Source organism: Nycticebus coucang, chromosome 20, assembly GCF_027406575.1.
Source record: "Nycticebus coucang isolate mNycCou1 chromosome 20, mNycCou1.pri, whole genome shotgun sequence".
Classification (NCBI taxonomy): domain Eukaryota; kingdom Metazoa; phylum Chordata; class Mammalia; order Primates; family Lorisidae; genus Nycticebus; species Nycticebus coucang.
This window is the reverse complement of record NC_069799.1, coordinates 23,994,905-24,020,005: the sequence shown is the minus strand read 5'-3', so window position 1 is coordinate 24,020,005 and position 25,101 is coordinate 23,994,905. Positions and strand designations below refer to the sequence as shown.

General features: G+C 41.6%; 1 protein-coding gene across 1 annotated transcript in view; it reads right to left on the bottom strand.

The window, feature by feature from the left end:
* Window positions 1–9,870: 9,870 nt before the first annotated feature.
* Window positions 9,871–25,101, bottom strand: part of LOC128572512 (zinc finger protein 726-like) — a 440,502-nt gene continuing 425,271 nt past the window's right edge. The window contains exons 3-6 of the mRNA XM_053572551.1: window positions 23,308–23,434; window positions 22,573–22,668; window positions 10,612–12,636; window positions 9,871–9,968 (exon numbers count right to left, since the gene is read on the bottom strand). Of these exons, the coding sequence (XP_053428526.1) occupies window positions 9,871–9,968; window positions 10,612–12,636; window positions 22,573–22,668; window positions 23,308–23,434 (2,346 nt within the window). The remainder of the gene's footprint in view (window positions 9,969–10,611; window positions 12,637–22,572; window positions 22,669–23,307; window positions 23,435–25,101) is intronic.

The window sequence follows — 25,101 nt, the reverse complement described above, 5'->3', positions numbered from 1 at the left end:
ACTGCCTAGCTATTGTTTTTTATTTTTAGTAGTGAAAGGATCTCACTCTTGTTCAGGCTTGTCTTATACTCCTGAACTCAAATGATCATCCCACCTCATCCTCCGAGAGTGCTAGAACTGTAGAAGTGAGCCATCATGCCTGCTTAGAGTGCTAGAACTGTAGAAGTGAGCCATCATGCCTGGCAGGTAGTGACAGGAAAAAAAAAATTTTTTTTTGAGACAGAGGCTCAACCTGTGGCCCTGGGTAGAGCGCTGTGGCATCAAAACTCATAGCAACCTCCAACTCCTCAGCTTAAGTGATTCTCTTGCTTCAGACTCCCAAGTAGATGGAATGACAGGTGACCACCACAATGCCTGGCTATTTTTTGGTTGTAGTTGTCATTGTTGTTTGGCAAGCCCAGGCTGGATTTGAACCCACCAGCTCTGGTGTATGTGGCTGGCTCCTTAGCCGCTTGAGCTACAGGCACTGAACCTAAAGAAAAAATTTTTTTTTCTTTTTCAAGAGACAGAGTCTCACTTTATTGCTCTCTGTAGAGTGCTGTGATGTCACAGACCACAGCAACCTCCAATTCCTGGGTTTAAGTGATTCTCTTGCCTCAGCCTCCCAAGAAACTGGGACTACAGGCACACACCACAACACCTAGCTATTTGAAAAATGTTTAAAAAGGTTTCAGAGATCCTCAAAAATACACAAATATTTTTATATTTTGAAAATCAAACCAACAGCAGTCAGAATTTGCAGTCTTGGATAAGCCATAGCGAGTTCTTCCTAGTTCTTTCCTAGCACACTGGAAGGGCAAGGCAGGTGGATTGCCTGAGCTTAACCAGTAGAAGTCTAGTCGGAGCAATAGCAAGACTATGTCTCTTAAAAAGAAAAATTAGGTGCAGCACCTGTGGCTCAAGCAGCTAAGGTGTCAGACACATAACCTAAGCTAGCGGGTTCGAGCCCAGCCCAGGCCTGCCAAACAACAATAATGGCTGCAAACAAAAAATAGCTGGGTGTTGTGACAGGTGCCTGCAGTCCCAGCTACTTGGGAGGTGGAGGCAGGAGAATCGTTTGAGCCCAGGAGTTGGAGGTTGCTGTGAGCTGTGATGCCACAGCACTCTATCCAGGGTGACAGCTTGAGGCTCTGTCTCAAGGAAAAGAAAAGAAAAACTAGCTGGTCGTTGTGGCAGGCACCTGTAGTCCCAGCTACTTGGGAGGCTGAAGCAAGAGAATACTTTGAGTCCAAAAGTTTGAGGTTGCTGTGAGCTATGACACCACGGAACTCTACCCAGATGTTTTCTCTATAGATAAGAGTGATGAATATGGAATCAAGTTTTCTGGAATATGTCTTCAGACCCTCTAGAACTCAAATGGCCAACCTTCAGTGTGGACTGAGACACCTCTAAGACTCCTTTGTCGCCTCCCTTTGTCATCAGTTCTGGCAGGTAGTGACAGGAAAAGCAGGTCACCCGGATCAGTTCCCTTGTATTGATGTTTGGACTGAACAAGTTAATAATCCCCCAACCTGACTCTGTACTTGCTCCCTCCACCTAGGGACCATGGTCCTTGTAACAAAGGCAAGTCTGAGGAGCCGCTCTGTTCCAGCTCCAGAAGGAGCAGGAGACTCCTTTCTGGGCCCTCCACCCTCCCTCCCTCCCACCCAGGTCCCTCAGCCCCGCCTACAACTTCTCCCCCACACACACACTCAAGAAGACTCCTCTTACTGGCAGAGGGCACCCTCTCCTGACTCCACCACATCTCCACCTATAATTCTCCAGTTGCCTGAGGCTCCAGGAGGAAGGGGAGTTGTTTATGTCCCCTTTAGCATAAGTGACCTACGTAACTGAAGACAACAAAACTCTCCATTTTCAGAGAAACCTCAGGCCCTTATTTCCCTTTTCTAGAATCTGTCTTTTTCACCCATCATCCCACTTGGGATGATTGCCAGCAACTGTTGCAGACTCTCTTCACTTCAGAAGAGAGCAAGCACATCCTCACTGAGGCCCATGAGTCTATCCTGGGCCCCGGGAAGGATGCACTCCCTGACCAATACGAACCACTTGCACCTATTTTCCCTTCCAACCGCCCGGACTGGGATCCAAATACTGACCAAGGTAAGGACTTCCTTGATGCCTATCTCCAGGCTCTTTTAACTGACCTGAAAAGAGCAGCCCAGGAATCTACAATTCAGAGATTTCTCAGAGTCCCGTGCAGCCGTTTTAGAGTGGCTGCTCAAGGCATATCTGACTTACACTCTGATAGATGTCAACCCGCCCACAAATAGACAAGCAGTAAACCTGGCTTTTGTCATGCAGTCGACCCCAGATATTAGGAAAAAGTTGCAAAAATTAGAAGGTTTAGAGGGAAAGAATAGAGAGGAACTCATAAGCACAGCACAGAGAGTTTACAATAACCGGGAAAACCCAGAGAAAAAAGTGGCCAGGAAATTAGGGCCAATGACTGTTGCAGCCTTAGGAGCAGATCTCCAGGCCCGGGAACCCTGGGGCAGGAGAAAGACTGGCCAAAAACCACTTTTAGAAAAAGATCAATGTGCCTACTGTAAGGAGAAAGGGCATTGGAAACATGAATGTCCCAAGAGGAGGGGGCAAAGGACAAAACCTGTCCTGTCCCTAGATGAAGACTGAAGAAGCCATGGCTCCTTATCTATGTGCCCCCAGGAGCCTACCGTAAGTCTTAAAATTGGGGGCATTCCTGTGAACTTCTTGGTGGATATGGGGACAGATCACTCAGTTCTGACGAAACCGCTTGGGCCTCTGTGCAAGTGCACAGGGGCTACAGGTCAAACAGCCACATACCCGTGGACCGCTGCTCTCACAGAAGACCTAGGAAATGAGATGGTCACCCACTCCTTCCTGGTAATCCCTGACTACCCCCTCCTGGCCGTAACTTTTTAAAAAAATTGAAAGCTACCATCCCTTTTGAAAGTAAACCTGGGGGCGGCGCCTGTGGCTCAGTGAGTAGGGCGCCGGCCCCATATGCCGAGGGTGGCGGGTTCAAACCCAGCCCCAGACAAACTGCAACAACAAAAAAAATAGCCGGGCGTTGTGGCAGGCGCCTGTAGTCCCAGCTGCTTGGGAGGCTGAGGCAAGAGAATCGCGTAAGCCAAGAGTTAGCGGTCGCTGTGAGCCGTGTGACGCCACGGCACTCTACAGAGGGCGGTACAGTGAGACTCTGTCTCTACAAAAAAAAAAAAAAAAAGAAAGTACACCTGGACGATTGTCCTTCCAGGAAGAGCCAGCCCACCTCCTGGTAACATGCCCTGTTTGTTGGGAATGTCTCCCAACTGATGGATGGCTGAGGAGGAATGAGTCCTGCAGTGAAATAGTCTGAATAACAAGGAAGACCACTTACACTCTCAGGGCAAGTGGCAATCTTTTTTTTTTTTTTTTTTTAATTAAATCATAGCTGTGTACATTGTAAGTGGCAATCTTTATTTCTTCCACCAAAGCTTATATAGGCACATAACTTAATCAGTAAACACATGACTTAAACCTTGGCCCCAGGCCTTTCACTGCGGATAAACCAGATTAACTGATAACCATTTTTTTTTTTTTTTTTTTTGCAGTTTAGGGCTAGAACTTATTAATAATGACTCCCAGAGAGGGTAACCTCAGACAAGTGACTGTCAAATGCTCGTCTAACCCAATACCAGGCTTTACTACTAAATCTCCTCTTCATGAGAGAGGGGGGACTTTGTGTAACCTTCGAAGAAAAATGCTGTTTTTTTTTTTTGTTGTTGTTGCAGTTTGGCCGGGGCTGGGTTTGAACCCGCCACCCTCGGTATATGGGGCCAGCGCCCTACTCACTGAGCCACATGTGCCGCCCAGAAAAATGCTGTTTTTATAAAAACCTATCTGAAGTCATTAGAAAAACTCTATCTCTGGTTCCTAAAAATTTTAAAAACAAGTATTACCACTAGGAAGAGAATAGAAATTGATATCAATCTCTATTCTCCTGGTCCCCGTGACTCACGGCCCTACTCACAACTGCAGCCGGGCCACTCATCCTCCTTATTCTCCTTCTGGCGGTAGGACCCTGTATCTTAAATCAAACTGCTGCGTGTGTTAAAAAGCAAATAAGAGCTGTCAAACTAATGATAATTAGAAACCAATATGACACTATACCTGCCACTAAGTCAATGGTTTGACCCACTTTCCAAAAAAAAAAAAAAAAAACAGTTGGGAATATTAGGCCTAGACGGCCTAGGCTGAGATAGAAAAAATGCCAGTTAAATCCTGGCAAATTTCCAGACTACAAGCTTTCAAAAATGAAGTAAGTCTAGTTCACTCCCAAGATAGATGAGAAAGTACTAATTGATTTCTTGCCTCTAGTGAATTTCTAGTTCACTCCCAATTTCTTGCTTGGCTAACTCCCTGGGAAAAGACCAAGTGGTACCAACTATCCCCAGATTTACCTTTAAACAATACCTGGGGGGAAAGTACTGAAACTAAAATGTATAGCTAACTAACTGCAAAATTCTACTTCCGTACAGTGTTTGCTTGCTACCCTACCTGGATGCACCTGGACAGTCTGCGCACCAACCAGGATGCAAACCAAGCCTTAAAAATCTGACCACTTGGGTGGCGCCTGTGGCTCAATGAGTAGGGCACCGGTCCCATATGCCGGAGGTGGCACGTTCAAACCCAGCCCTGGCCAAAAAGCACACACACACACACACAAAAAAAAAATCTGACCACTTAAGCACTCAGGGCTGCTCTCCGAAACCCGTCATTGAAATAATGAGGCGGTCACTGGCTGGCTCCTCAATAAAGGATTCCTTTGCAAATACAGCTTGTCTGGCTGTGTGGTCTCTGGGGAACTACCGAAGATAACATAATATTTGTCTTTTCTAAGCATTTGAAAATTATAACATCAACATAGACAATTTTAACACAAAATATTGTCTTCACACGCAACATATATACACGTGTCAATCAGTTGCTTCATTCCGCATCTTGAAATCTGGCCAAGGTCTTAAATACTTCTATGAGAGAACTGAGTCAGGAATCCCATGGGAAGGAAACCATTGCATTTTTTTCCCTTGTGTCTCATGCCTTTCATGTGCCGCTTCATACCACTATAACAGCACTCAGTTTGTAGGTCCCCAGTGCAATCACCACCTTAGCCTTTCTTATTGAAGTCATGAAGAGTAGTAGAAAGGAAAAATGTCTTCAGTATACCTGCTTTTAAAAGACGAAGCCAGCAGGGCAATACACACTCTGAATCTGGACGTGTAAGGGCGGGGACTTTTCTCTTCAGCTTCAACATGAAATTGGGGCGGCACCTGTGGCTAAAAGGAATAGGGAGCCCGCCCCATATACCGGAAGTGGTGAGTTCAAAACAATCCCTGCCCCCTGCACCCAAAAAATAAAATTGGGAGGTGAAGACCCAGATATCTTCTGCCTCTGTATGTAATTCCCCACTAACCTGCCCCCTTTGCAACAGACCTCAATGGGTAGGGCGCCAGCTCCATATACCGAGGGTGGTGGGTTCAAACCTGGAACTGGCTGAACTGCAACCAAAAAATACCAAGGCACTGTGGGGGGCGCCTGTGATTCCAGCTACTTGGGAGGTGAGGCAAGAGAATCACCTAAGCCCAGGAGTTGGAGGTTGCTGTGAGCAGTGTGACGCCACGGCACTCTACTGAGGGTGATAAAGTGAGACTCTGTCTCTATACACACACACACACACACAAAAGACCTGCTTTACAGAAAAAGGCCCAGATAAACACAATTGATCATATGAAGGAATCACTAAGACACTATGCTGATTCCAGTAAAAACCACATCCAAATGAAGGTGCGGCCTTGGACTCTTCATATGGAGGTTGAAAGGAGGGTGAGAGTCAGGGATCCTGAGTGTGTGTGTCTTTGGTAGTCTTTCATTCTGAGATTGGAACTAGGAAATGGCTTATATCCATGAAGGAGCTTTGAGGAATGCAGCAATGATCCCCTGGATGAGAACCTTTCCTATTTACTTTGAAACAACTGAGCTGATTCAGTTGAGAAACTAACCCACAAACATCCCCCAGAGAAAGACTATGAGCTCTGGGTTTCATGACAAAAGAGTCTTCTAATCTTTTTTTTTTTTTTTTTTTTTTTTTTGTAGAGACAGAGTCTCACTTTATGGCCCTCGATAGAGTGCCATGGCCTCACACAGCTCACAGCAACCTCCAATTCCTGGGCTTAAGGCGATTCTCTTGCCTCAGCCTCCCGAGTAGCTGGGACTACAGGCGCCTGCCACAACGCCCGGCTATTTTTTTTTTTTTTTTTTTGGTTGCAGTTTGGCCAGGGCTGGGTTTGAACCCGCCACCCTCGGTATATGGGGCCGGCGCCCTACTGACTGAACCACAGGCGCCGCCCGAGTCTTCTAATCTTATTTGCCTAATTTTCAACTTCTGTTTATTTTGAAGGATCTTATTTTATTATACAATGTTAAATCTAATATGCGTATTGACCTTTGTGTGACTTTTGTTGCATTTTTGTTTTTAGATAGACTCTCCCTCTGTCACCCTGGCTAGAGTGCCATGGCATCATAGCTCAACCTCAAATAGTTGACGAAGAGCAATCCTCTTTCCTCAGCCTCCTGAGGAGGTGTGCACCACCAACCTTGGGGAGTTTTTCTATTTTTTTGAGACAGAGTCTCACTATGTCACCCTCAGTAGAGTGCTATGCCATCACAGCTCACAGCCACCTCCAACTCTCTTTGGCTTCAGCGATTCTCCTGCCTCAGCCTCCCAAGTACATGGGACTACAGGCACCCACCACAATACCCAGGTATTTTCTTGTTGCAGTTGGAAATGTTGTTTAGCTGGCCTGGTCGGGGCTCAAACCTGCCAGCCTCAGTGCATGTGGCTGATGCCATAAACACAGTGCTATGTTCTCCAGGGCTAGTTTTTTCTATTTATTTTTTTATTTTTTGAGACAGAGCCTCAAGCTGTCACCCTGGATAGAGTACAGTGGCATCACAGCTCATAGAAACCTCAAATTAATAGGCTCAAGCGATTCTCCTGTCTCCACCTCCCAAGTAGCTGGGATTACAGTCTTCTGTCACATCGCCCAGCTATTTTTTGTTTGCAGCCATCATCGTTGTTTGGCGGTCCCAGGCTGGATTCTAACCCACCAGCTTAGGTGTATGTGGCTGGTGCCTTAGCCGTTTGAACCACAGGTGCCCAGCCTAGTTTTTCTGTTTTTCATAGAGACGGGGTCCCACTTTTGCTCTGAGTGGTCTGGAACTCCTCAGCTCAAGAAATCCTCACGCCATAGTCTCCCAAAGAACTGGGATTACAGGTGAGAGATACCTGCCTGGCCACTTTTGCTGTATTTCATTGGCATTTTACACTGGGATCATGCAACATTTTATCATATAAATGTACTAAATTTCCGTATTATAGAGCATAAGAAAACATTAATGGTTTTGAGTCTTTTTAATTTTAGATAATTTTGCTTTTTATCCAATAAAATTCATTTTAACTGCATGTGTGAATCGCAGGTCAGATTTCTCTTTAATTTTTCATCCCAAACTTGAGCTTCTGAAACCCACAGTTCTCATTGTAGTTGTAAGATATCATTTTACTATTCCAGTAAATGAAAACAATTTAATGATGATAAACTAGAAATCAGTTTAAAACAAGAACATGTGTTCAAAGACAAGTGCCTACGTGTGCACTAAAATTTTTAGTTTACATATTTCAGTTACGTTTGGACGTGAATTTTAACAGTAAGAATTGTTGACTTAGAATAGACACTAGTCCTGAGAATTTATGAAATAGGCCTCAGATCTGATCTCAGACTGATATAAATACATGTCTGTTAACCATAGCTAGGAAAACGGTAAATAAAAGAGCAATGGAGAATGACATAATTGATTCTTTAAAAAATGTATATTTATAAACTCATAGGAAGTATCCAGAAGAATAAACACTGTTAATAGTTTCTTGTATGAATCATTGGAGGAAAGTAAAAATTTTCTCCTCGTGTACATTGATATAACTTGACATTTTTATTGTATCAGGACTCTGCTACATACCTCATGCCTGAATATCACTATGATCACATTCAAAGTACTCCACTTGGAAAGCTATGTACTGAAGCCAGTGCCTAATCTACCCTTCAATGCAATTTTGTAAGTCTTTAGTTTTCTCTGAATGTCCATTATAGCTGCGTTGCATTACCCTTGACATTCAGAATGTCAGTAAAATATATTTTAAAAAAAATATTTCCTGTCCAGGTGGTGCCACCAGCTCTGTGGGTAGGGCGCCGGTAACGTACACCAAGGCTGGCAAGCTCGAACACGGCCCGGGACAGCTAAAGCAACGAGAACTGCAACAACAACAGAAAATAGAAGGGCATTGTGGCTGGCGACTGTAGTCCCAGCTACTTGGGAAGCTGAGGCAACAGAATCGATTGAGCCCCAAAGTTTGAGGTTACTATGAGCTATGATAGCAGGCACTGTACCCAAGGCTACAGCTTGAGCCTGTGTCTCAAAAAAAAAAAAAGAAAAATTTATCCGATTCATGCCTTTAATTTCAGGATTCTGGGAGGCGGAGGCAGGTGAATTGCTTGAATTCCCAGGTTCAAGACCAGCCTGAGCAACAGCAAGACCCTGTCTTGAAAAATTGCCAGACATTGATGTAGGGTCCAGTAGTCCCATTACCAGGCTCTGGCCTGGTGGTTTCTTGCCTGACCCTAGAGTAACTCTGTTCCTGACAACCTTCTTCCATAGTAATAGCAACCATTTCAAAAGCTTCTTACTGCTTTTGGGAACTGATGCTGGCCTGGCTTTCTCTTGCTGTCTCTTCATCCCAATTTTCCGTATCAAGACCTTAAAAATCTGCTTTAATGTTCTGCTTGTGGAGCCAAGCCTTTTTATGCTTTTGAATATTAGGCCCAACTGGGGGATGGTGTGCATTGTGGAGATAGAAAAAAAAAAATGGAGCAGGGGTAGGTAAAGAGCTACATTACCTGGAAAGCAAAGAGAGTGAGAGCTGTAAGTGTGCATCAGGCAGCGTGAATTCAGAATGTTTAAAGTTCCATTACCTTATCTTGCTGAAAATGTACACTTTCCTCCCAGATTTTGGACTAAAATGTCACATAAGGGGAACAGATGTCAAGTGTGTGTTCCCTGGTTTTGGTTTCAGGTGACACAGCATAGTTACTGGTACCAAGACAGTGGAAAATGAGCAGAACAAGTAGGCACAAGTGAGCAAAAGGTCAAAGTTTATTACAACACAGTACACTCCAGAGAAGGGAGACATCTACCTTATCAAGTGGAGAACACCCTGGGTGAGTGAGATTTTTCCCGTTCATGACAATTTTCCAAATCTATGTTAAGTGGTGGTGGTGGGGTAATATATTTACTATTTTTACTGGAAAGGGGGAAAAATTCCTGAATGGAGAGTCCTCTCATTTTTATCCCTGTAAAGCAATTTCCAGAAATTGTCATAGTATTTGTAAACTGTGATAAAAGTGATGAAAATTTTACTGTGTTTATGAAAATGGGTCCCTTGAGGCTACTGTCACCATACTTGTATGGATGCTGCAAAGATCCCTTTTTATGGCCTTGGCCATATCTCCACACTGGGGCCTCTCTACCTCTGAGACTCAGTTCTGTAAAGCAAACATCAGTTCAGTTTTTTAAAGCCTTCCTGAAATGCATTTCTTTCCTGGCAGTCCCCTCTGGTAACTTTGTTCCTACTTATTATGGACAAAGGATGCCCTAGAATCATCTGCCCCTATCTCTTTTTAGCCCTACTGAACAGGATAAACACGACTTTAAGACATCATTAACATTTGTAGGGTATTTCTTCCGTGTGAATTATGATTACAAAAGTATGAGAAGTATTAAAAGACATTGTCATATTCTTCACATATGTAGAATATCTCTATGAATTTTGTTATGTACTGAAATGTGTGAATACTGGTTATAAGATTCGACACTGTCTTCACAGTTGTAGGGGTTTTCTGTCATAAATTTCATATAGAGAATGATTTGAGCAGAAGTTAAACACTTGTCACATTCTTCACATTCACAGCCTTTCTGTTTAACATGAATTCTACTGGGGTGGCGCCTGTGGCTCAAGGAGTAGGGCGCCGGTCCCATATGCCGGAAGTGGCGGCTTCAAACCCAGCCCCGGCCAAAAACACAAACACACACACACACAAAAAAAAAAAACATGAATTCTACTGTGTACAGAAAACAATGATTACTGGCATAAAGCTTCCACATAACTTCATATTGGCATTTTTTTCTCCGACATGATTTCTCTTATTTTTACTAAGGGCTAAGAATCAGTTAAAACCTTAGCAATTTATTCTTATTTGTAATATTTCTCTCCAATATGAATCTTCTTACGTGTAGTAAAGTTTGAGCTCTGTTTAAGTGCATCGCTATACCAAACACAGTTGTAAGATTTCTCTTTGGTGTAAATTCTTATAAGCTCAGTAAGTTATGAACACCAAGTAAGGTACTGCCATATTCTTCATATTTCTAGAGTTTCCATGCTATCACATGTACAGACTGGTTTGACCCAGAGTTAAAGGGTTTGCCACACTATTCATATTTCTAACGTTTCTCTCCAGAATGAATTTTTTTATGTACAGAGGTGTGAGTACTGGTTAAAGGCTTTGCCACATTCTTCACATTTGTAGGGTTTCTCCCCTGAATGAATTATTTTGTGTATAGAAAGGGTTGAATACCGGTTAAAGGCTTTTCCGCACTCTTCACATTTGCAGGGTTTCTTTCCAGAATGAATTCTTTTATGTACAGAAAGGTTTGAGTACCGGTTAAAGGCTTTGCCACATTCTTGACATTTGTAGGATTTCTCTCCAGAATGAATTCTTTTATGTACAGAAAGGGTTGAGGAATGTTTAAAGCCTTTGCCACATTCTTCACATTTGAAGGATTTCTCTCCAGAATGAATTCTTTTATGTACAGAAAGGGTTGAGGAATCTTTAAAGGCTTTTCCACATTCTTCACATTTGAAGGGTTTCTCTCCAGAATGAATTCTTTTATGTACAGAAAGGTGTGAGTACCGGTTAAAGGCTTTTCCACATTCTTCACATTTGTAGGGTTTCTCTCCAGAATGAATTCTTTTATGTACAGAAAAGTGTGAGTACCGGTTGAAGGCTTTTCCACATTCTTCACATTTGTAAGTTTTCTCTGCAGAATGAATTCTTTTATGTACAGAAAGGGTTGAGGAATCTTTAAAGGCTTTTCCACATTCTTCACATTTGTAGGGTTTCTCTCCAGAATGAATTCTTTTATGTACAGAAAGGTTTGAGGAATGTTTAAAGCCTTTGCCACATTCTTGACATTTGTAGGGTTTCTCTCCAGAATGAATTCTTTTATGTACAGAAAGATGTGAGTACTGGTTAATGGTTTTTCCACATTCTAAACATTTGTAGGGTTTCTCTCCAGAATGAATTCTTTTATGTACAGAAAAGTGTGAGTACCGGTTGAAGGCTTTTCCACATTCTTCACATTTGTAGGGTTTCTCTCCAGAATGAATTCTTTTATGTACAGAAAAGTGTGAGTACCGGTTGAAGGCTTTTCCACATTCTTCACATTTGTAGGGTTTCTCTCCAGAATGAATTCTTTTATGTACAGAAAGGTTTGAGGAATGTTTAAAGCCTTTGCCACATTCTTGACATTTGTAGGGTTTCTCTCCAGTATGAATTCTTTTATGTACAGAAAGGTTTGAGGAATGTTTAAAGCCTTTGCCACATTCTTGACATATGTAGGGTTTCTCTCCAGAATGAATTCTTTTATGTACAGAAAGATGTGAGTACTGGTTAAAGGTTTTTCCACATTCTACACATTTGTAGGGTTTCTCTCCAGAATGAATTCTTTTCTGTACAGAAAGGGTTGAGGAATCTTTAAAGGCTTTTCCACATTCTTCACATTTGTAGGGTTTTTCTCCAGAATGAATTCTTCTATGTACAGAACGAGTTGAGGAATTGTTAAAGGCTTTTCCGCATTCTTCACATTTGTAGGGTTTCTCTCCAGAATGAATTCTTTGATGTACAAAAAGGTTTGAATAATTGTTGAAGGCTTTGTCACATTCTTTACATGTGTAGGGTTTCTCTACGTTATAAATTGTCATATAGTAAGAATATCTTGAGCTGTGGCTAAGACACTTGTCATCATTCTCACAATGGGAGATATTCTTTGCAGTATGAATTTCCCTGTGCTTAGACAGTCTTGAGCAAGATATAAAGACTTTGCAACATTCTTTACATTTGCACTGCTTTTCCACAAAAGCAGTTATCTTATGGGTTATCTTATGTTTATCAATGTTTGAGCATATGTTTAAGGCTTTCTCATATTTTTTACACTCAAATCTTATTTCCCCGGTACATATTATCTTATGTCTATTTACATTTGATAATTTTCTGAAAACTTTGAAACATTTACTCCATTGGTAGATTTTACCATGTGTAGCTGTTAAACATTCATCTAGTCCATTGTAACACAGTTTCTGCTGCTTATACTCACACACCCTATCCCAGTCTTTTATTGAGTTTAAATTTTCAGGGGTATCATTTTCGTATCTTCTCAGGATTATCTCTGGTAATAACATATTCATGCCGAGCACTTGCAAATTGCTCTGGGTAGAATGATTAAACATAACTGAAAGAAATTTAAAAATACAAAATTATGCAATTGAGTTTCATCACAATTGAATAAATATACATTACAAATTTTGCCTGTAAAATTATGCCCAGCACAGTAATAAGATGGCATAGAAGAGCACAAATGCCATAATAATTTCTGAGATACATATAAGTAAGAAATATATACTGCATTTTAGCGATTATAAAAACAAAGTGAGAACTTTTAGCCCACCATGTGAGCACAATGTGAAGAGGCACATACCGGCCGGGTGCAGTGGTTTATGTTTGTAGTTTATGTTTGTAGAGTGTGGATTGCTTCAACATATGTATTTGAGAGCAGTCTGAGCCAGAGTGAAACCCTGTTTATACCAAAAATAGAAAAAATTAGTGAGGTGAGTGGAAGACACCTGCAGGCCCAGCAACTCAAGAAGCTGAGGCAAAAGTATCTCTTGAGCCCAGGGGGTTGAGTTTGCTGTTGACTATAATACCACAGCTCTCTATCCGTGGTGAAAGACACTCTGTCTCAAAAACACATTACTATATAAAATCAAATAAGAAAAAAAATTATCATGACAAAAGTTGCAAAATATGGGAAGAAAAGTTTGTTCTACTTATAGACCACAGACTTTCCCCCATCTGAAAACAGCATTGTCCATATAAAAGTAAACTTTTTCCTCAAAAGAAAAATAGAGACCCACATTAACTCTACTGGCTTTTCGGGGCTTTTCTAAAGATAGGTTATGTCTCCCAAGAGGGAGAGTGCTGAAGGGAATGGTGCAGGTTTGGGGTTTTTTGTTGTTGTTGGTGGTGTGGTAGTGTTTTTTTTTCAGTTTTTGGCCAGGGCTGGGTTTGAACCCGCCACCTCCAGCATATGGGGCCAGCACCTTACTCCTTTGAGCCATAGGAGTTGCCCAAGAATGGTGCAGTCTTTATAAAACTGACCAGGGAAGCTGAAACCAAAGTTAAAATATTGTTACAGCACATAGAGACTCCAAGACAATAGGACAGATTCAGGTCTAACAAGTGATTACAAGCTCTTAGGAGGAAAATGGAGAAAATGCTTCAGCTAGAAAATAGCCACACAATTCCACAGGCGAAACACTTTTAGAATGTATACTGAACTGCCTCAAGTCTTTAGTATAATTTTTGTCAGTCCTGTAAGGTAAAGCCACATCATGGATTTTGTGAAAGGTGCCTTATGTGACTCGGTGCCCATAGCACAGAGGTTATGGTGCCAGCCACAGACACGAAGGGTGGTGGGTTTGAACCCAGCCTTGGCCAGCTAAACACCAATGGCAACTAGAACAAAAAATAGCCAGGCACAAAATATGCAAACAGCCTAAATGCTCACTAACTCAGGAATAGATTAACAAGCTGTGCTATATGTACACTATTAAATATTATTCAGCCATTAAAAATGATGGAGACTTTACATTCTTTGTATTAACCTGGATGGTAGTGGAACACATTATTTTTAGTAAAGCATTACAAGAATGGAGAAACATGAATTCTATGTACTCAATTTTGATATAAGGAGAATTAATGACAATTAATGACACGGTAGGTGTGGGGGAAGGGGAGAACATACAGAGAAAAAAGGAGGGAGGGGTAGAGAAAGGAAGAGCAGAGAGAGGAAAGGAGCAAGGGGGTGGGGTCTTGATGTGTGCCACACCTTTTGGGGGCAAGACACAATTGTAAGAGGGTCTTTACCTGACAAATGCAATCAGTTTAACCTGGTATCTTGTACCTCAATGAATCCCATACAATAAATTAAAAAAAAAATAGCAGGGCACTGTGGTAGGCACTTGTAGTCCCAGCTACCTGGGAGGTGGAGGCGAGAGAATGCCTTAAGCCTGAGAGTTTGAGGTTGCTGTGTGCTGTGCTGCACTCTGCTGAGGGCAACAGAGTGACACTCTCTCTCAAAACAAACAAACAAACAAACAAAAAACAAAGGTGCCTTTTGGTGATCCTCAAAAATCAGTGAAAGATTAGAACATGTAAAAAATAATACGGTGACATAACCCGAAGAAACAAAATAAATAACATAGAATCAACCATAAAAAATAGAGATGTCTAAATTATCTACGAGTTTTATCTTAATGATGGTAAATGGATGAAATGGGAATGATACAAACAACTAAGTAAAATCATAAAAACGGAGATCAACAAAAAGAAAAGCTTTAAAAGAAGAGAAATTCCTAACTTGAAGAACACAGGGAAAAGACTGAGAAATTTTCAAAGAAAAAAAATACAGAATATCAAGCTCACCACACCTCAGCTAGGAGAAACACTAAGAGACCCATAAAAAGACACATGAAGATCAAAGATTTGAAAGCCACACAAGAGTATCCTGAAAGCCAGGAAAGGAAACAGATGTGTCATCTCTAAGCACGCTCTTCTGAGATTACTAGTGGATTTTTTGACACACACTTCCCTATCAAAAAAGAGTTGGATGTGGTGGTGCCTGTGGCTCAAAGGAGTAAGGCATCATCCCCATATGCTGGAGGTGGCGGGTTCAAGCCTAGCCCTTGCCAAAAACTGCAAAAAAAAAAATAGTTGGACAATATAGTCAAAGTGCTGAAAGAACAAAAATTTTAAAACATATCTACTATATCCAGCAAAACATCCCTTTAAGATAAAGAACAAAATAAATATTTATCAAGTTAAATGCATGATAAAAACTGCCAAAGAAGAAATCTCAAAGGAGATTCCTCAAAGGAGGAAATCTCAAAACCCTTTCTTTGAAATTATACTTGAGAACAATGCTAAATTAGGTAACAATAAGTAAAACTGAAAAAAAAAAAAAGAACTAAGTACATTTAAGTAAAATTTTGAATTATTATAATGACAGGTCAGTAAACACTTCTATTTTATTTATTTTTATGTTTTTTTTTTTGTAGAGACTAAGTTTCACTTTATCACCATTGGTAGAGTGCCCATGGCATCACACAGCTCACAGCAACCTCCAATTCCTGGGTTTAGGCGATTCTCTATGCCTCAGCCTCTCGAGTAGCTGGGACTACAGGCACCACCACAATACCCAGCTACGTTTTTGTTGCAGTTTGGCTGGGGCTGGGTTTGAACTCACCACCCTCGCTATATAGGGCTGGCGCCTTACCCACTGAACCACAGGTGGCACCCTATTTTTTGTTTTTTGAGACAGAATTGTAAGCTGTCACCCTGAGTAGAGTGCCATGCATCACAGCTCACAGCAACCTCAAACTCTTGGGCTTAAGCAAGTCTCCTGCGTCACCTTCCCAAGTAGCTGGGACTACAGGTGCCTGCCACAACACCAGGGTATGTTTTGGTTGTAGTTGTCATTGTTGTTTGGCAGGTCAGGTCTGGATTCAAACCTGCCAGCTCGGGTATATCTGGCTGATGCCCTAGCTGCTGAGCTACAGGTGTTGAGCCCAGAAAGCTTTTTAAATCATGCTTTAAAATTCAAAGACCAAAACATAATCTTAACATGAAACTTCTGTTAATGGTATAAGTGTTCAATGTAACAAGATGAAATTGGTGGCATCAGTAAGTTGAAAGAAAGGATGGGAAAGGTGGCTCATGCCTATAATCCTAGCACTTGGGATGTCAAGGCAAGTGATTTCCTGAGCTCACAGGTTCCACACCAACCTGAGCCAGAGAGAGACCTCATCTCTAAAATAGCCAGGCACTGTGGCAAGCACCTATAGTCCCAGCTACTAGAAAGTTGAGGCAAGAGAATCGCTCCAGCCCAAAAGGTGTACGTTGCTGTGAGGTATGACGCCAGAGCACTCTAATGAGAGTAAGAAAATTGAGACTCTGTCTCAAAAAACAAAAACAAAACAAAACAAACAAATAAACAAAAAAACTAGCAGGGCATTGTGGCTGGGGACTGTACTTCCAGCTGTTGAAGAGACTGAAGCAAGACGATCTCATTAATCTGAGAGTTTGAGGTTGCTGTGAGCTATGACAATGCCACAGCACTCTAGTCAGGGACACAGAGTGAGACTCTGACAAAGAAAACAAAACAAAAGCCATAGAACAAAAAAATAAGGAATATAAACAGTTATAATTTTTACATTCAATTGAAGTTAGCTTGATATGAGTCTGAATAATATTAATAATATTGTTATACTTTTAAGAACTTTTTATAATTTCAATTCTTCAAGATGTTCATAAAGAAAATATCTATAGAGGGCGGCGCCCGTGGCTCAGTAAGTAGGGCGCCGGCCCCATATGCCGAGGGTGGTGGGTTCAAACCCAGCCCCGGCCAAACTGCAACAAAAAAATAGCCGGGCGTTGTGGCGGACGCCTGTAGTCCCAGCTGCTCGGGAGGCTGAGGCAAGAGAATTGCGTAAGCCCAAGAGTTAGAGGTTGCTGTGAGCCGTGTGACACCACGGCACTCTACCTGAGGGCGGTGCAGTGAGACTCTGTCTCCACAAAAAAAAAAAAAGAAAATATCTATAGAATTCATGTGAAGTAAACTAAGAAAGCAATCAGACTAATTACAAAAATCAATTAAACAGAAATGAAGGTAGCAAGAGAAGAAATGAGGAGAAAATATCTAGCAGAAATAAAGTAATAGTAACTTTAACTTATATTTAATGTAATTAACTTAATAATCCAAAAAGATGATACGGCTGAATAGACTTACAATAAATGAGTTTCTACAATATAAGGTCTAAAGAAAACTCCTTGTAGCTTTATGGACTCAAATAGGCTAAAAGTAAAAAGACAAAAAAATCTGTATGCCAAGCAAATAGTAACTCTAAGTGGGTGAAGTAGCTACAATTATATTGGACAATATACACTTGTGGCCTAAACAGCCAAGAGAAAAATGTAGTAGTAATAGTCCCAGCTACTTGGGAGGCAGAGGCAGGAGAATCACTTGAGCCCAGGAGATGGAGGTTGCTGTGAGCTGTGATGCCACAGCACTCTACCCAGGGCAACAACTTGAGACTTTGTCTCAAAAAAAAAAAAAATTTATATATATAATAACTGGGGCAGAAGAATCACTTGAGCCCAAGAGTTGGAGGTTGCTATGAGCTAAGAAACCACAGCACTCTACCCAGGTCAACAGCTTGAGAATCTGTCTCAAAAAAAAAAAAAAATTAAAAAAATTAGGTTACAAAGTTTGCATTTGTTAGGTAAAGTCCTGGTTATAGTTGTGTCCCTCACCCAGGAGGTGTGCCATATACCCTCACAAAAAACACCATTTTTAATAATCAATTGAAAGATTAGTAAAAAGATTAATAAGATAATAGACAACTTAAACATGGTGTATTACTTAGACCTGGAAACATAACAGAACTCTCTAGTCAAAAGTAGCAAAATAAGGCTGGCCATGGTTTCTCAGGGGTATAATCCTAGCACTCTTGAAGGATGAGCCTGGAGGACTGCTTGAGGCCAGGAGAGCTTGTGAAGAGCCTGAGCAAGAGTGAGACCTCCTCACTAAAAAATAGCTGGACATTGTGGTGGGCGTCTGTACTCCCAGGTACCTGGGAGGCTGAGGCAAGATATTTGCTTTATCCCAGGAGTTTGAGGTTGCTGTAAACTACGATGACACATCACGCTACCAAGGGTAACAGTGAGATTCTGTCTCAATAAAAAAAAATGAAAAGGCAGCACCTGTGTCTCAGTAAGTAGGGCACCAGCCCCATATACCGAGGGTGGCAGTCGAACCCGACCCCAGCCAAACTGAAACAACAACAACAACAAATAGCTGGCCGTTGTGGCAGGCAACTGTAGTCCCAGCTACTTGGGAGGCTGAGGCAAGAGAATCACCTAAGCCCAAGAGCTGGAGGTTACTGTGAGCTGTGATGAAAAGCACTTTACCAAGGGTGACAAAGTGAGACTCTGTCTCTTAAAAGAAATAAAAACAAAGAAGGAAGAAGTGACAAAGGATTGAACTGACATTATTCAAAAAAGATATACAGCCAAGAAGCATTAGAAAGGGTGCTCAAAATTAGTTAACTACTGAAGAAATGCAAAGCAAAATCACAATGAAACATCATACACCATACTCAGAATGAACACTAAAATAAAATTCTCCCACTGAGAATTTTGTTTGTTTGTTTTTTTAGTGGGGGGGACAGAGTCTCACTATGTTGCGCTAGGAAGAGTACTACCGCATCACAGCTCACAGCAACCTCAAACTCTTGGGCTTCAGTGATTCTCTTGCCTCAGCCTCCCAAGTATCTGGGACAACAGGTACCTGCCACAATGCCTGGATATTTTTTTGTTGCAGTAGTTGTTGTTTAGCTGACCTGGGCTGTGTTCAATCCCGCCAGCCTTGGTGTGTGTGGCCACCGCCACAACCATTGGGCTATGGGCGCCAAGCCCCACTGAGAATTCTGAAGTGATTATGTGGCATCTACAATTTCTCCAAGCCATGATCTGGGGCTGGTCCCACCTACCCAGAGACCTGAAGGGAGACAATTACTCATGACAAAGGACACAGGCCTGAAGACACTGGCACTTTGTGTGTGTGTGTGTATGTTTATATATCTATTTGTGTGTATATGTAAATATGTACAGACACAAGAACCTGCAACTGGCCACCTCCCTACATTGAACACCTCCCTACATTGAACACCTCCCCAAGTTAACCTAATGACTGGGCATGCACCACAAGTACGTATCAGTACACTAGGCCAGGTTCCTTATGGTAACCACCTATGTGTGTTGACAAGATTTTTACGATCCCTTGAGTGGTCAACTTGCAAAGGTCTACTGCATTTCTGTGTTTGTGTGTGTCTGTGTGCATAATACAGTCCTGGTAAGCATAACCTAAGCAAGAGATAGTTATAAAATAAAGGTTATTTATGACAGGCACGGTGGCCCCTATCTGTAATCTTAATCACTTTAGGAGGCCACGGCAGGTGGATCACCTGAGCTCAGGCATTCAAGAGCAGCCTGAGAAAGATCAAGACCCCTTCTTTAGTAAAAATAGAAAAACTACCCAGAGACTGTGGCAGATGCCTCTAGTCCCACCTACTGGGGAGGCTGAAAAGAAAGGATCACTTGAACACAAGAGTTTGATGTTGCTGTGATCTACAACGCCTCTGAACTTAACCCCAGGGTAGTAGAGTGAGAACCTATCTCAGAAAAGTTTATAAGAGTGATTTTGTAACAATAGAGAATTTAATATATGCTCAAGAATACCGTAACTCCCCAATGACAGCATACATAAGAAATGTACGGAGTAGATACCTTCCACTATATTAAAGTTGAGAAATTGGGGAGTGGCGCCTGTAGTTCAAGCGGCTAAGGTGCCAGCCACATATACCAGAGCTGACAGGTTCAAATCCAGCCTGGGCCTGCCAAACAACCATGAGAACTACAACCAACAATTAGCCGGGGATTGTGGCAGGCACCTTTAGACCCAGCTACTTGGGAGGCTCAGACAAGAGAATCGCTTAAGCCCAGAAGTTGGAGGTTGCTGTAAGCTGTGATGCCACAGCACTCTACCCAGGGTAACAGCTTGAGGCTCTGTTTCAAAAAAAAAAAAAAGTTGAGAAACTGGGCTTAGCGCCTGTAGGCCAGTGGCTAAGGTGCCAGCCACATACACCAGAGCTGGTGGGTTAGAATCTAGCCCTGGCCTGCCGAACAACAAGGACAACTACAAACAAAAAGTAGTCCGGTGTTGTGGCAGGCGCATGCAGTCTCAGCTACCTGAGGCTCTAAGACAAGAAAATCACTTAAGCCCACGAGATGGAGGTTGCTGTGAGCTATGATGCCACTGCACTCTACGAGAGCAATAGCTTGAGACTCTGTCTCAAAAATATAAAATAAAATAAAATAAAGTTGAGAAATGAGAGCATACACAAATTAAACTATTTATCACAGTTCATATAAAGACAATGTTGACGTTAAATTATATGAGTTTTTTCTATATTTGGGGAGATTCTTAACTGTTCTGATAAAATTTACTGACTACTCTTTCTGCAGAATCTTATTTGAAAACTTCATTGAATCAAAAACTATAAAGCAAAACACATATGCCATCTATTTGAAGTGTCCTGAGGTGCCTGACCCAAATACTAGTACTAACTGCTCACTCTCACATTTTGAATAGGATGCTAAGGCAGTGGTTTTCAACCTGTGGGTTACGACCCCTTTTTAACAATGAAAATACATCTCAGCATTAGGAAGGTTGAGAACCACTGTGCTAAAGAAAAAAAATTGTTTTGAGGCACACTTTCATTTTGTTGCCCAGGCTAAAGTGCCATAGCATCAGCCAACCACAACAACCTCAAACTCCTAGGTTGAAGTAATCCTTCTGTCTCAGCCCCCCAAGTAGCTGGGACTACAGGCAACCACCACAATGCCTAGGTATTGTTTTTTATTTTTAGCAGTGAAAGGATCTCACTCTTGTTCAGCCTTGTCTTATACTCCTGAACTCAAATGATCATCCCACCTCATCCTCGAAGAGTGCTAAGATTCTAGGCAGTGAGCCACCATGCCTGCTTAAAGAAAAAAATATATATATATTTTGAGACAGAGCCTCAAGCTGTCATCCTGGCTAGCTTGCCATGGCATCACAGCTCATAGAAACCTCCAACTCGTGGGCTTAAGTGATTCTTTTGCCTCAGCCTTCCAAGTAGCTGGGACTATGGGTGCCCACCATGATGCCCGGCTATTTTTTGGTTGTAGTTGCCATTCTTGTTTAGCAGGCCCGGGCTGGATTCAAACCCGCCAGCTCTGCTGTATGTGGCGGGCTCCTTAGCCACTTGAGCTATAGGCACCAAGCCTAAAGAAAATTTTTTAAAAATGTTTCAGAGCTCCTAAAAAATACACAAAAACTTTTATGTTCTGAAAATCAATCAAATAGCGGTTAGATTTTGCAGTCCTGGATAAGCCATAGAAAGTTCTTTCTTCTCACTATAAACTAGAAAGAACATCACTGAAAACTAAACTCCTTCTAAACATTTAAAAGAAAAGTATAGGCAGCTATAATCCTAGCCCTCTGGAAAGGCAAGGCAGGTGGATTGTTTGAGCTTAACCAGTGGGAGTCCAGTCCAAGCAACAGCAAGACTATGTCTCTTAAAAAGAAAAACTAGCCGGTCATTATAGTAAGCACCTGAAGTACCAGCTACTTGGGAGGCTGAAGCAAGAGGATTCCTTGAGCCTGAAAGTTTGAGGTTGATGTGACTATGACACCATGGAACTATACCCAGGGTGACAAAGTAAGACTCTGTTTCAAACAAATTTTAAAAAATTAAAAAGAAGAATAGGGCCAGGCATTGTGGCTCACACATGTAAACCTAGCAACTGAGAGGCTAAGGTGAGAGGATTGCTTGAGTTTGTGAGTTTGAGCAAGAGCAAGACTCTGATTCTACTAAAAAACAGTAAAAATATTAGCCAGGCCTTGTGGAGAAACCTGTACTCCCAGCTACTTGAGAGGCTGAGACTGAAAAATCACTTGAACCAAGATGGTTAAGATTGCTCTGTGTGGACGGTGCCTGTGGCTCAGTCAGTAAGGCGCCGGCCCCATATACCGAGGGTGGCGGGTTCAAACCCAGCCCCGGCTGAATTTCAACCAAAAAATAGCCGGTGTTGTGGCGGGTGCCTGTAGTCCCAGCTACTAGGGAGACTGAGGCAAGAGAATCACTTAAGCCCAGGAGTTGGAGGTTGCTATGAGCTGTGTGATGCCACGGCACTCTACCGAGGACCATAAAGTGAGACTCTGTCTCTACAAAAAAAAATTTAGAAAAAAAGATTGCTCTGTGCTACGCTGATGCCATGGCACGCTGGTCTGATGGCAACACAATGAGCCTTTGTCTCAATGAGAAAATAAACATAAGAAAAGAAAACAAGAACAGAGGTGCCTCATGGAGCAAAAGAAAGAAACCCAGGCTTCCCAGAAATCATTTCCAAATAAGCTGAGCTTCCCTAATCACGTTGCATTGTCTGGTTTCCACCTTCAACTTTGGACCTCTGACCAGTGTTCTCTGCTTCATTCACTCCAACCTACCAGGGTGCTTGACCACTGTCTGGTGAGTCTTCACTTTCCAAGGTTCTTTCCTTTGCTCCAGACAGGTGATGAGCTCTGGCTTAGAAACAGCAAGCCCTATTTTATTAGAAAAAAATATATAACATGACACTTGTTGGGCTTCACCAGTTAAGAATCTAGTACCTTTGTAGAGAACACAATATTTTAGAGAATATTAAAGAATAATCTAAAAATAGAGGTTTCTCACAGAAACTTTAGAATATATATATTTTTTAAAGTCTTGGGTATTTATTTATTTATTTATTTAAATTCTTCTTTTTTTTTTTTTTGGTTTTTGGCCGGTGCTAGTTTTGAACCCGCCTCCTCTGGTGTATGGGGCCGACACCCTACTCCTTGAGCCACAGGCGCCGCCCATATTTTTTTTTTTTTAACTTTAGAATATTTTAAAAGCATTTAAAATGCTCCACTACCCAGTAGTATGGAAATAAAAATTGGTGCTAGAAACTAGCCTTAAAGGTATGGACAACAATTCTAAGCCTCTACATTTTTGAAATTACCATCAATGTAGGGAAGGATATAATGCCAAGATAACATCTGAAATATTTTCTTTTCTACACCAAGAACTTATGTTTTTCTTAGAAACAATAATCTTAAACTAATGCAGTCAAAGAAGAATCTCCACTAAACCCACCTGCAGAGAAACAATATGAAATGCTTAGTGTACAGTTAAGACATGTATATGGAAGTTATCCTCACCAAGGAAGACCAGGTGTCTGTAGGTCTCTAACATGACATCCCGATACAAATTCTGCTGAGCAGGGTCCAGGCAATCCCACTCATCCATAGAGAATTCTATAGACACATCTCTGAATTTCAACAATTCCTGAAAATATAAAAATAAAAAAACTAAAAAAAAAAACAGTATTTATCATGACACCATGGGAAGATTTAATTTTATTTTTACAGCAATGAGTGGGTGAGAACTACTTTTGACTTACATGACTGAATGGTATTATGTAGTAAGTACAGCACAGAGATAGTCCCTCATGTGCTCTCTAACACTGAGGAAAGATGATGGGATAACATCCACAAACCCAATGTAAATACTGTGCTTTTTGGCTTTACAATGCAAAACTCAGGCCACCAATACAGGCATGTGGATTCTTGCGCCTACTTACATCATACACTATGACCTGTGCATATTTCTTAAGTGAAAATATCATGGTGAGGTAAATGGAAGCCCTAAGATTTTAATGTGTGCAAGCATGAACTGGAGATCTTGTCAAATGAAGTTTTTTGTGTTTTTTTTAAGACACAGTTTTTCTATATCGCCCTTGGTAGAGTGCAATGTTGTCACAGCTCACACCTCTTGGGCTTCAGCGATTCTCTTGCCTCAGCTTCTCAAGTAGCTGGGAATCCAGGCACCGACCACAATGCCCAGTATTTTCTTCTTGCAGTTGTCACTGTTGTTTAGCTGACCTGGGCCGGGCTGGAACAAGCCAGGCTTGGTGCATGTGGCTGGTAAGTAACCACTGTGCAAGGGCACCAAGCCTTAAATGCAGTTTTTATTCAGAAGATATTGGGTGAAGTCTCATTTTTGAATTTCCAAAAAGCTCAACAGGGATGCCAATATTTCTGTTCCATGAAAATATTTTATCACACGTAAGACTGGATTTATCTCAGCTGAATGTTAACCCAGTAAATAACCATGAGAGCCTTTATTTTCCAAACAAGGTATAAAAAGAGAATCTCAGAAGGTGCATATGAGTTGATACTATCCACAAAGTATGTAATCATATTCTGATAAAAACGTCTTAAATTTTCTTTTTTCAAAGTTGAAAGTACAGGCTTGGCACGGGCTACACACACTGGAGCTGGTGGGTTGAAATCCAGCCCAGGCCTGCTAAACAACAATAACAACTACAAACAAAAAATCGCCGGGCATTGTGGCAGGCACCTGCCATCCCAGCTACTTGAGAGACTGAGGCAAGAGAATCACTTAAGCCCAAGATTTGAAGTTTGGTCTCAGCTGTGACACCAAGGAAGGCACTCTACCTAGGGTGACAGCTTGAGATACTGTCTCAAATAAAAAAACGCTGAAGGTACAGATATCTGCCCTATCTTCTAATCTCTAATGCTATCTTTGAAAACTCTTCTTTATCATCCTAGAAAGCAAGGTTTTTATAATACTTCTGATTTTGAGAATTTTGAGTTACTTTATGCCGTTCATGCCATCTTCTGTAAAACTGCACGTGTGTCACCTTATTTTACAAGCACTGAGGGTGATTCTGGACCGAAAATGAACAGTACATAGTCCCCTGCTTTACTAATATCCCATGACCCAACATCATCCACACAGGGTAATATGGGGATCCACTTCTTTCCATTTAAAATAAGCACAAGGGAACATTTGCAGAACTACAGAACATAATTTTTTATAAACATAAATTTGTGATGAAAATTCTCCAGGGCATATGGGAATTTGGATAGAGAGAATGGAGAGAAGACACTGCTGTATACGTAGGGGAGGAGGATTTCTCAGATCCTCTT